The sequence below is a fragment of the Onychostruthus taczanowskii genome, unplaced genomic scaffold (assembly GCF_017590055.1).
Source record: "Onychostruthus taczanowskii isolate IOZ18803 unplaced genomic scaffold, ASM1759005v1 scaffold227, whole genome shotgun sequence".
NCBI classification, from domain to species: Eukaryota; Metazoa; Chordata; class Aves; order Passeriformes; family Passeridae; genus Onychostruthus; species Onychostruthus taczanowskii.
This window is the reverse complement of record NW_024499540.1, coordinates 178,441-190,466: the sequence shown is the minus strand read 5'-3', so window position 1 is coordinate 190,466 and position 12,026 is coordinate 178,441. Positions and strand designations below refer to the sequence as shown.

The 12,026-nt window shown below is 48.9% G+C and overlaps 1 protein-coding gene across 1 annotated transcript in view; it reads left to right on the top strand.

Annotated features, from left to right (window-relative positions):
- Positions 1 to 12,026, top strand: part of IFT172 (intraflagellar transport 172) — a 37,341-nt gene that overhangs the window by 10,036 nt on the left and 15,279 nt on the right. Inside the window, exons 12-28 of the mRNA XM_041405260.1 lie at positions 266 to 319; positions 842 to 945; positions 1,573 to 1,658; positions 2,156 to 2,268; positions 4,541 to 4,708; positions 5,036 to 5,172; positions 5,996 to 6,103; positions 6,611 to 6,695; positions 7,018 to 7,110; positions 7,425 to 7,502; positions 7,880 to 8,128; positions 9,644 to 9,722; positions 10,116 to 10,236; positions 10,605 to 10,749; positions 10,823 to 10,912; positions 11,313 to 11,410; positions 11,637 to 11,772. Coding sequence (XP_041261194.1) covers positions 266 to 319; positions 842 to 945; positions 1,573 to 1,658; positions 2,156 to 2,268; positions 4,541 to 4,708; positions 5,036 to 5,172; positions 5,996 to 6,103; positions 6,611 to 6,695; positions 7,018 to 7,110; positions 7,425 to 7,502; positions 7,880 to 8,128; positions 9,644 to 9,722; positions 10,116 to 10,236; positions 10,605 to 10,749; positions 10,823 to 10,912; positions 11,313 to 11,410; positions 11,637 to 11,772 — 1,944 coding nt within the window. The remainder of the gene's footprint in view (positions 1 to 265; positions 320 to 841; positions 946 to 1,572; positions 1,659 to 2,155; positions 2,269 to 4,540; positions 4,709 to 5,035; positions 5,173 to 5,995; positions 6,104 to 6,610; positions 6,696 to 7,017; positions 7,111 to 7,424; positions 7,503 to 7,879; positions 8,129 to 9,643; positions 9,723 to 10,115; positions 10,237 to 10,604; positions 10,750 to 10,822; positions 10,913 to 11,312; positions 11,411 to 11,636; positions 11,773 to 12,026) is intronic.

Here is a 12,026-nt window from a genome sequence, read left to right as displayed (position 1 = left end):
GGCCTCTTGTTAGAAAGGCAGTAATGTACTATACAAAGAGAGCTTGAGTCTGAAGCTGAGTCTAAAGAAAGGAGAGGAACATGGAATTTGCAAGCTGGGAATGACTGAAAAACAGTGTTGACTGCTAAAGTGATAGAATACGATCCATTGTGCAATGTAAGTCATGCTGTCTGTTGTGGGAGCCAAAAGCTGGACAGAGGACCCCATCATCTGCAGACTGGTGCTGGGGGAGCTGTCAGCCTCACCCCATGCCATTGCTTTGTAGGTGGCCTGGCAAGGATCTGGGGGGAATGAGAAGTTCTTCTTCGACAATGAGAACGTAAGTAGGATGGGACAGAATGCTCCCCATGAATGGTGTGTAGAGCTGTGTGTGCATCAGCAAGAAAAGTGTCACCTGTATTTCTGGAAAACCCTGTTTCTCAGCAGTTGCCTGGATTTAGCCTCTTCATGCAGATCCTAATCTGCTTCTTCCCTGTACTTGCCTTTTCCACATGCCAGGTACAGAATAAACTCAGTGTGTGGACTGATGAGTTATATAAGTCATAACCCTGAAGGAGAGAAAAGCAATAAAAGATCAGTGGCCAGAGAGGGTGTTAGAGATACAGAATACAGCTGTCATGGGGAGAGCTTGACTCCTGCAGGACTGATAGGCCCACAATTAAAATCCCCAGCCTTGAGGAAAAGCTGTCAGTCACAAGAAAAAGACAAGAACAGCTCCTTAGTCATCCCAGAGTATTTAAATTTAGATTTGAGTGCAGCAGAATTCTTTCCTACCCTTCGCTGGTAGGTGTGAGTGTTTCTGTCGCTTTGCTCTGAAAGTGTATTCTCCTCTCACCATCAGGTCTGCATGATTTTTAATGCTGGAGAGCTGACACTAGTGGAATATGGAAGCAGTGACATTCTGGGATCTGTCCGCACAGAGTTTGTGAACCCTCATCTGGTCAGGTAATGGTTACATCTGCCTGTGTAACCAGCACAGGCACTTAGGAAAGTGAGATCAGGTATGTAACACTGGAGGTGTCCCACACTGGAGCATGCAGCCCCCAGACATGCACTTCACAGGGACCACTGATGGGTTTAGTTGCCACATTACAGGCTGTCAAGTTTCAGAAGCACAAGAGCCTCTTTTCCTCTGATCTTGGTGCAGCTTGCCATGGCTGTGGCTGAACCTCCTGTGCATGTTCTCAGGCAACTCTGCATCCAGCTGGTCCTGGTACAGCATCATTAGGGACTCAGTTGCCAGCAGGACCTCCTCTGTCCCTCCAAAATTCTATACCTCATGTTCTGATTCAGAAGAAGGGATGATAATGGGCTGCTCAGAGCAATGTAACTAATGTGTTATTGGGGACCCTGAGGGACTGCCAGAGGGGCAGCTTCAGGGGGAAGTCGTGCATCAGAAAGCTTTGTTCTCACTTGAGGCAGCTATAGCTACTGGGCAAGTGTCACAGGTCAGAGAACTGCCAGAGGCTCCATGTGCTCAGGGAAACTGCAGAGAAGTCAGGGAGGGACTCTGTGATTCAAATGTGAATTCTGGGAGTAGTGATGGTAATAGTCATTCCCTTCAAATCACAGTGTCCGTATCAATGAGAGACAGCAGCGAGGCGTGGATGAGAACAAGAGGCTGGCTTACCTGATAGACATCAAGACTATAGCAACAGGTGAGTGTGACCCTCCTTACCCTTCGCTGTATTTTGCCAGCCTTCCTTATTCCTTTTCATTTTTTGTGCCAGGCAGCATATCCCTGAAGGTCCTCTGTGCACTCCCTGTACCAAGCAGCAGATTCTTGAAGTTACCCTTTGCATTCCCTCTGCCTAGCAGCAGTCCACTGGAAACCAGGCTGTCCTGCTTTGGACAGGATGCTACCTGTCATGGACACAGCCATGGCTGGCTGGGACTGTGTCCTGGACCCAGACTCTGTGTTGCCTGCACTGCCCATGAGCTGTGCATGCTCACAGACGGTGGGAGAGAACTGCTGCTGCTGAGAAGGCATCAAAATAAAATGTCACTGCTTTTTGGTGTCCATGTCACAGTGTCTTTGCTGAGGGTCTTGCCCTAAATAGGTCCCAGGTATCTGATTCCCCTGGCACAGCTGTGGGTGCTGAGCACTTTGAGGTACATCAGGTACTGACACTGTTTCCTTTCTTTCCTTCCCAAGTGGACCTTGTTGGTGGCTACAACACTGGCACAATCAGTCATGACAGCAAGATCGATTGGCTGGAGCTCAATGAAACAGGCCACAAACTGCTCTTCAGGGACAAGAAGTTGAGGGTGAGGCAGGCACCTCAGGCCGTGTGGCAGGATGGCGTGTGTGGGGAGAGGTAGAGACAGATATGCCTGAATGGAGGGAGGGAGTTGAGAAGCACATCTGAAATACTTCTGCTTTTTTGCCTACTGCTCCTTTGGGGAAGATTGACCATGTCCAGATTGCATGAGCTGGCAGTGTTGCATTCTTAAGTCATAGCTAATGCTGAACTTAGTTACTGGACACCTTGCTTCATCTCATCACACCTGACAGTGAAAATCATAGGTTCTTCTGTAGTACTTATGTCTGTGGTATCAAAAGTCTTGTCAGTCAGGTGAAGCCCCAGTGACTGGAAAAAGGAGAACATTGTACCCATCTTTAAAAGGAGTAGGAAGGAAGACCCTGGGAACTACTGACCTGGTAGCCTCACCTCTGGGGCTTGGAAGATCATGGAACAAATCCCTCTAGAAGCAGTGCTAAGGCAGATGGGGAATGGGAAGGGGATTCAGGACAAGCAGGGCAGGTCATCCAGGACAGCCAGCATGGCTTCACCAACAGCAAGTCATGCCTGACATACCCAGTGGCCGCCTCTGATGGAGAGACCCCATCAGTGAGCAAGGGAAGGGCCATGGATGCCATTTATCTAGATGTCTGTAAAGCCTTCCACACAATCCCCCACAACATCCTTCTCTCTAAACTGGAGGGAGATGGGTTTGGTGGTGGACTGTCTACTAGATGAGGAATTGGGTGAACATCCACGTCCAGAGGGAAGTGCTCCAGCTCAGAGTCCTGGTGGATATCAGTGACAAGCAGTGCCCCTCAGGGGTCTGTATGGGACAGTACTATTTTATATCTGTATTATGATACAGATGAAGGGTTGAGTACACCCTCAGCAAGCCTGCAGATTACCAAGCTGAGGATGGAATGACACACCTGAAGGATGGGGCCATCCAGAGGAACCTGGACCAGCTCCCCATCTGTGCCCATGGGAATCTCATGAGATGTAACAAGGCCAAGCATAAGTTGTGTCCTGAACCAATCCCACAGTAAGGGCAGCAGGGGAGGGTGGGCTCTGTTCCTCTGCCCTGTTTAGGTGAGACCCCCATCTGCTGCTTCCAGAGGTAGGGTCCCAGCACAGGGAGGACATGGAGCTGCTGGAGCAAGTCCAGAGGAGGCCACAGAAATGATCAGAGGCCTGGAACACCTCTTCTGTGAGGAAAGGCTGAAAGAATTTGGATTGTTCATCCTGGAGAGGAGAAGGCTCCAGGCAGACTTTAGAGCCCCTTCCAGTGCCTAAAGGGCCTCCAAAGGAGCTGGAGAGGGGCTTTGGACAAGAGCCTGGAGTGAGACGAAAGGGGGAATGGCTTCCCACTGCTAGAGGGCAGGGTTAGATGGGATGCTGGGGATAAATTCTCCGCTGTGAGGGTGCTGAGGCCCTGGCACAGGTTGTCCAGAGAAGCTGTGGCTGTCTCATCCCTGGAAGTGTTCAAGGCCAGGTTGGACAGAACTTGGAGCAACCTGGTCTAGTGGAAAGTGTCCCTGCCTATGGCAGAGGGTTGGAACAAGATAATTTTTAGGGTTCCTTCCAACCCAAACCATTCTGGGGTTCTATGATTTCTCCTGCCATTTTGATACAGACTGAAACAGGGACATTCTTGTTCTCTTTTGATAGGTGTGTCATGAGACTAGCACTGTTCTCTCTTCTTTTTCTCATCTTCTTTAGGTGAGGACAAGTAATATATATACATGATGTCTTGGGACTTTTCAATCACAAGACATCATATGTATAGAAAAGTTATGCCATATGTCAGGTTATACCTTCCAAAGTGTTGTGTTTGGTTTGGGGCAGTGTGTTCCACAAACAACTGGCCTGTCACCTTATTGGTAGTAGTCATTGCAACAGGACTGTGCCTGGAATGGAGAGTTCAGCCCAAAACTGCAGGGGAAGGCCCTTCTTGGTCCCTTAGTTTGTTTCCATGAAGGACTTCAGAGCCCATTTTCCTGTTCCAGCTCTGCAGCTGAGAGGGAACTGAAGTAGCATGAGGCATATTCTGGTTTATATGTGTCTGTGCCAAGCTCTAAGGGAGGCAAGAGCTTGAAATGCTGCAAGGGTATAAAAAGGTCTTATAGGACTGTGTAAGTAAGTATGAGATTTTAGGATGTGAGTCTTGGAAGAAGTCTGTTCCTGATGGGTGATGTGTGCTTCCAAGATGCCTGCTCAGCTGTTCCTGCCATGTTTGTGTGAGCTAGCAGCCCAGCCACGAGCCCAGCTGAGCCTGTTCTCCTTTCCCTCTCCAGCTGCAGCTCTATGACATTGAGAGCAGCACCAAGACAACCATTCTGAACTACTGTTCCTACGTGCAGTGGGTCCCGGGCAGTGATGTGGTGGTTGCTCAGAACAGAAACAGTCTCTGCGTTTGGTACAACATTGATGCTCCAGAGCGAGTCACCATGTTTCCTCTGAAGGTAAAACTCTGGAGGCTTTGATTGCCTCCTGCAGCTTCTTCTTCTTCTTCCTCACGTGTGTGGGAGTAGCAAGGGTGTTATGGCAGAAGGGAGACAGAAGGGAACTGTTAGTTTCTTATGGACAAAATACAAGCTCATTTGTCAACTTTGTGGCAGATATTTCTGGCAGAAGATGGAGCAAGGAGCTGCTTCATGGCTCAGTGCTCAGTGCGAGCTCATTCAGAAGAGCCACGACTGGCAGAGCTGTTGCAGTGCTGCCCTCACACCCCTGAAACCCCACACACTTCAGATGAGCAGGGGAGTATTGACAGCTGGTACTCTTTCTAGGGGGATATCATAGGCTTGGAAAGGAATGATGGAAAGACTGAAGTGATAGTATCTGAAGGGGTGAACACTGTGTCCTACACCCTGGATGAAGGCCTCATAGAGTTTGGAACTGCCATTGATGATGGGGATTATCACAGGTAAGTGCTGGATGCGCCAGTGGGGATGGCAGGTAGCTCATATCACATGCCAGACACCTGGGACTCAGTGACCCATGAATGGCAGCAGCACAGCTTTCCAGAGTTGAACTTCAGATTCTCACCATGATGTTGGTGCCAAGTCTGGCTATAATGATCATCAGAGTCCTTCAGGAGACATTTGTCAGCTTTTGCCTCCTTGCAGCTTTGTGGTTTCAAACTCAGGGAGAGACTGGCCAGTCTGGTCCCACAGACACCAGCAGGGCTTTGCTGAAGGTAGCTGTCAATTAATTGCAGTGAATAAGAGTCTCCAGAGCAGTCAGATGTGAAGTGGTGCTTGGGTGCTTTTACTGCTGCCCTTCCAGGGATGGTAGCAGTATCATGGAAACATCTAGGAGCTGTGCAGAGTGAAAATTGACTGCCTGACGTGGTCATGGCAGCCACCTGGGTACTGCTGACACTCTTAGAGGGCTTTTAAAAGTGACCAGGGAAGAAAACTTCATGTGTTCATAGCACTGTTGTGTCTTCAGAGACTTTCTCAGTAGGGACTTGTATCAGACAGAACACTTTAGATTTGTCCCACACTGCTACAGCCTTCTGCTGATCATCTGCCTCTAAGTACCTTAGCCCAGGTAGGAATAACCTAGATGTCTGAATTTCCCCCTGCTCTGTCAGGCTCTGTGTTACACTGTCTTCTTCAGAGCTGGCCACACCCAGCTAGTTTTGGTTTTAGTGCTGCTCTGGTTAGGAAGCTCCTGTCTCAGTCTGGGATTTTCTTCAGAGAGCTCTTCTGTCACTGAAAGTCTGCAAATCTCTCTGTCTCAAGGGCTGCTGCATTTTTGGAGACACTGGAAATGTCCACAGAGACTGAGGCCATGTGGAAGACCCTCAGCAGACTGGCTTTGGAAGCGAGACAGCTGCACATTGCAGAGAGGTACATCTCATCATGGCTTCAACATGCTCTTTGCTGAATCCCAGAAACCAGGGTCCAGCTAAAGATGTGGCTCTGTGTCTGGTCTGGAGTATTCCCTGCATTGGAGACTTACCTGTTCTCTGTGCCAGGCCATGGCTTTGCCTTTTCATCCCAGCTGGTAATGCCAGAACCAGGGTGGGAAGACCTCTGTCTGTAGCGTAGATTTCTGTTGATGTTAGCCCAAAGCTGTATAGCAAGGACTCAGAGAGCTGACAGACATCAGCAAGCTTGAGGCATTGCTGAAGCCTGGGGAGGTGAACATGAGCCTTGGTCATGTTCCTGGATTCTCCCATGGAGCAGGGCTGGAGGGCACATCTGAACATAGGTCTTGGCAAAATCCTTCTCTTGAAGTAGGGCAACCCCACCTCTCCCATTGCTGAGCTGAGTCTGCTGCCTGGGTTCTGATTTTCTTATCAGAAAATTAGGCAACAAAACCTGGGTATTGACTAACTGCTTTGCATTTTCCAGGTGCTTTGCAGCTCTGGGAAACATGGCAAAGGCTCGATTTCTGCATGAAACCAATGTCATTGCTGACCAGGCAGCTCAGGAGCATGTAAGTGAAATTTTCCTGCTCTGCAGAGCAGCAGTTTACTTGTAAACGCTCGCATGCACATTATCTTCTGTGTCCTTGCTCACCAGTGTCTTTCTACAGACCAGTATCTCTTCATGTAGAAACTGCTGACATTGTCTTCTGCCAACAGCTGCCAGGTCCCTCTCCAGGCTTGCCATTTTATACTGTCCTGGCTTGGCACTGCTGTGATTCTCAACTGTCTTTTGTTTCTGTAGCGACCTGCCTCCACGTCAGTCCCCTCCATGTTCCATTCTAGAGACTGTTCCTTCCCTCAGCAAACTGAGCTTGCTGCTGTTGTCTGCAGGGTGGGGATGGCACAGACCATTACCTGGTGCGGGCCCGCTTGGCCATGCTGGACAAGAACTACAAGCTGGCAGAGATGATCTTTCTGGAACAAGTGAGTAAAGGAGCAAGGAGTGGAAAAGGTTCTGTTTATTTCTGGGTGGGAAGGAGTGTGCCCTCTGCTGTAAGAGGAAAGGAGGATGTTGTTTGTTCCTGGCAGAAGAGTTTTTTCCATGAAGTAGAAAAGGTATTCCTTGTTCTGAGGTGTAGAATTACCCTGAGGTGTAGGAAGAGTGTGAGGGAGGATGTCTATCCAAGTAATGGAGACAGTACACTTTTCCCAGTGTTTTCTGCACATCTAGCCCTGCCTGCTGTGACAGCTCCATGGCAGTGTGTCTGCTCAGGTTAACACTTTGCTTTCCAACACAGAACGCCCCAGAGGAGGCCATGAACATGTACCAGGAGCTGCACATGTGGGATGAATGCATTGTGGTGGCCAAGGCCAAGGTACAGAATACTGCTGCACTGGGCTATAGGCTGGTCTTGCTTGGTAAATCTTCTGGTTGGGAGTCCATTCAGGGTCTGTGTTCTTCTTACCTGCCCTACCTTGCTTTTGTTTAGAAGGGCTCCAAATAGAAGGGAAGGTTGCACTGGTGTAAGTACAGACCTGAATGAACAGGGAGAAAAGCTACTGAAATTGGTTTAGGAGTATATGTGGCTTTAAAAAAGAATGGGTAGTGCCATGGTATACAGGGCTGGCATTGTAGTTTCTGATAACTGGGTGACAAGAGGCCTGGTGCTGTGACCAGGTGCTTAGAGCCTGCGGGATGAGCTGGACAATATCTCATCCTTCCCAGGACTACCAGTTCTGTGTTTCTCCACAGGGACACCCAATGCTGGAGAAGTTGCGTCGGGGTTACTACCAGTGGCTGCTGGATACCCAGCAGGAGGAGAAGGCTGGGGAGGTCCAGGAGGGACAGGGTGACTACCTGGCAGCCATCAGCTTGTATCTGCGGGCAGGGCTGCCAGCCAAAGCAGCACGGCTAGCCATGAGCAGGGACGAGCTGCTCACCAACGTGGATGTGGTCGAGAGGATCTCCACGGCACTGGTCAGAGGGGAGCTGTATGAACAGGTAAATGCCCTTCCACTGGGCTTTCACCTCAGGGGCTTCAGGTTCCCTACCCCATCCTCTGCACTTGTGAGACACAGGGGGACTGAGCTGGAAGGTAGCAGAGGTAATTCTGGATTGATGAGGTTGTAGTTAACATTTATGAGGAAATCCTCACTGTACCCATTGTACATGGGTGAGGTCTAGAATTACTCTTATTAATTAGGAAAAAGATCACATCTAATTGCCAACGTGTCTCCAGAATACAGTGTCAGTAATAGTTAAGGAGGCCTTAGGAAGATGGGAATCAAAGGAACAGAATCGTGAATCACACTGAAAATGTGATGTCACTGTGAAAATGTCAGTGTTTCCTCATATCAGAATAAAATACAGTGTAAGGATGGCCTAAGTGGAAAAGTTAAGGAAGCAAAACAAAGGAGTTGAAGACTGTCTGTAAAGCCATGAATATCATAAAGAAGGGATGTGATTATTCTCTGTGTCTAATAAGACCAAAAATGGGTAACTTATTGTGAGGTGACAGTTTTAAAATCAAAGGGTGTTTTTTGCATAGCACATCATGTTAGTGTAAGAAAGCAGTGCTGAGTCTGCCCGCTGCTTAGTATCCTGGCCAACAGTGGCCTCTGGCAGGTGCTTAAGAAATAAGCACCTGCCAGAGGTGTTTCTTTAAAATAAACATAAAAAAAATAAAGAACAGGGCAGGCAAATACAGGGTGGCACTTCCCCTAGTGTGTTTTCATGGGGTCCAGCAGTTTTCAGCCTATAATGTACCTGAACAGCTCTACTTCCATGTTTGAGAGCTCTTGATAGATTTTACTTCCATGACCTTGTCAAATTATTGCTTGAACCACATGTAGATTTTAAGTTACAATTTTGGCTATGAGTTACCCAGTTCAGTTAGATGTTGTGTGAAAAAAAACCACTGCTTTTTGTTAGCTTGTTTTATGTCTTGTTTATAAATTACATTTCTTTAGTCTCAATTTATCTGGCCATTTCAATACAAGACAACTTTGTACTTTTTCAAAACTGTCATCTTTTCTTAAGCTTTCTGTTGAAAGAATAACTGGAGCTCCCAGCTACTGGATATTGTTACCAAAAGTATAAATAGTTCAAAAATTATTAGACAAATCATGGAGTAGAGTCTGTCAAAAGCCATTAAATACGATGATGTGAGGGCATTGCAACAAACTCAGGCAGCTTCTACTGTGAGGTTGTCAGAGATGGACAAATAGAAAGGCTGGTATATACTTGCTCTGTTTTTAGTTCTTTAGATGTGTGGTCTTGCCACCATTCAAATACTGAAGGGAGTGAGCCTTTGGTCTTCCAGGATGGCTGTCCTGGGGTCAGTCAGCAGGAAGGACAATGGTCTTGGCACATGCTGTCTTTCCTAGCAGTGTGTCAATCCCCATCCACTTGGTTAGTTGGGAAGGCAGAGCTGGTGCAGGAGTGTGCGTGGAGCTGGTAGGATGTGGTGATGTGGGGGTGGTGGCTCTGGAAACTGGCAGCTTGTATCTGTCGTAGGCTGGAGACCTGTTCGAGAAGGTTGGGAACCCACGAAAGGCTCTGGACTGCTATGGCAAGGGCAGTGCCTTCTTGAAAGGTACTGTGCTCAGTGTGTTCCTCTCACTCATCTCCAGCAGGAGCCTGGCTACTCTGGCCTAGTAGCAACATGAGATATTGCCCTGGAGCCTGGAGATGCCTGGATGCTCTGCAGCTCCCACCTGTCATATCATTCAGTGTATTTTCAGAGCTGCACTTGCACATGCAGTCCCAGGAGAGTGTCTTGTTCCCAAGCCCTTGACCATGCTGACTGCAGCAGCATGGATTTGCCCAGCTCTCCACAGGGTCTAGGTTGCTGGGTAACCCGTGGGAGCTGGAGTGGCTTAGACAGTCACCATTCCCCTCCTCCTGTGTCAGATCCAAGGCCCATGTTTGCCCCACAGTTCTGCTTCCCTGCTGGCCTCAGCATTACAGCTCTTGTGTGCCCTTACAGCCGTGGAGCTGGCTCGCCTGGCATTTCCTGCAGAAGTTGTGAAGCTGGAGGAGGCCTGGGGAGACCATCTGGTGCAGCAGAAACAGCTGGATGCTGCTATTAACCACTACATCGAAGCCAGGTGGGAGCAGGGGAAGGCTGTGTGAGCAGCAGGGTACTGGCAGGGCATGAAGTTGATGCCTTTGCCTCTGTCAGCAGGGGGTTTGCCTGAGTGAGCCCCCACTACCCCACTTGGGAGTGCCCCCTTGCTCATGTGCACCAGCCATTGATGCCTTCCTACATCTCTCCCAAGGTCTTACAGTGCTGATTGCTCTTCCCTGCTGTCACAGTCCTTTCATCCCCCTTAGCACTGCCAGTTACTCAGCTGCTTTATGCTGCTCTAACTCAGGAAGCTGAATCAGGCAGCAGAGCACTCCAGTCTCCCTGGCACAGTGTAGCTAGAGGAGATGCCTGCTGCCTGGCTCTAAGGACTGATGGGTTTGGTGCCAGGTGCTCAATTAAGGCCCTCGAGGCAGCTTTGGGAGCCCGGCAGTGGAAGAAGGCCATCTACATTTTGGACTTGCAGGACAAACAGACAGCAGCCAAATACTACCTCAAGATTGCCCAGCATTATGCAGCTTTGCAGGAGTATCAGGTGAGGCCAGAGAGACAGTCACCACTGCTCTGTGTGTCCCTTGGCTATATTGAGTGTGGTCTTTTCCTGGCAGGTTGCAGAGGAGCTGTACATCAAAGGAGGCCAGACCAAGGATGCCATCGACATGTACACGCAGGCCGGGCTCTGGGAACAGGCTCACAAGGTAGAGTCAGAAGCCAAAGCTTCTGTGAACCTCACCCCACTTGGTGAGACGTGTCTTCCATCAGGAGGTGGTAGTGCCTTGTGCACCAATACCTGATCAACCAGTACTCTTCCCAGATACATGTGCAGGGACATCCAGTAGCCAGCAAGAAATCCAGTGTTCCCATCCTGACCCTGGCCTTGTCTCTCTCACAGCCCCATGTGGGTGCACCTCTTGCACAAATGGTCCTCCCCAAGAGCTGGTCCTGTGTGCTTGTGACAGTGACTGCCCATTCTTGGCAGAGCATATACCATGGATACCTGTTTGTCACATGGGAAGGAAATATGTTTTCCTCTTCTCCTTCACTGTCACATGTCAGGAAATTGCTGTTCATTTCTCCTCTGTGCGTTCCCTTTGGCAGCTGGCACTCAAGTGTATGAGCCAGGAGGAGGTGACAGTGCTGTACATAACCCAGGCCCAGGAGATGGAGAGACAGGGCAAGTACAAAGAAGCAGAGAGGTGAGTTTTCTCCAGTACTGGTGTCAGCCCAAGACTGAGCCCTGAAAAATTAGCTGTAGGGAGGAGAAGCCCTTTCCTGGGTTAGGGGGAGAATTTGGGACTGGGGTTTGGAGTGGTCAGAGGAACTGTCTCCACACACGGAGAACTGAAGCTGGTATTTCAGGATGTGGAAAGATTCCAGGGATTGGTTGTGTCCTTGGCTGTTTGGATGTGCTCGTGTTGCCAGGCTGTACATCACTGTGAATGAACCTGATCTGGCCATCACCATGTACAAGAAGTGTAAGATGTATGATGAGATGGTTTGCCTAGTAGCCAAGTACCACAAGGACTTACTTGGAGATACTCACCTGCACCTGGGCAAGGTGAGTGCATCTTATGGCAGGGGATCAGCTGAACCAAGCAGGGGCAAGATTGTTGTTACTGACGAGGGTTTGAGATTGCTGAAAAAATCAGTGGCAAAAGTTAGGTTTAATATTGAGCATCAAAGCACAAATGTGTTGTCAAGATGCAGTCTACTACTTACAGGACAGCTAGGGCACATCAAGGAAAAATAAGCAACAACAAAATTAAACAAAATCGAGGCAATCAAAGAAGAAATTACCTAAGAACTATGTAT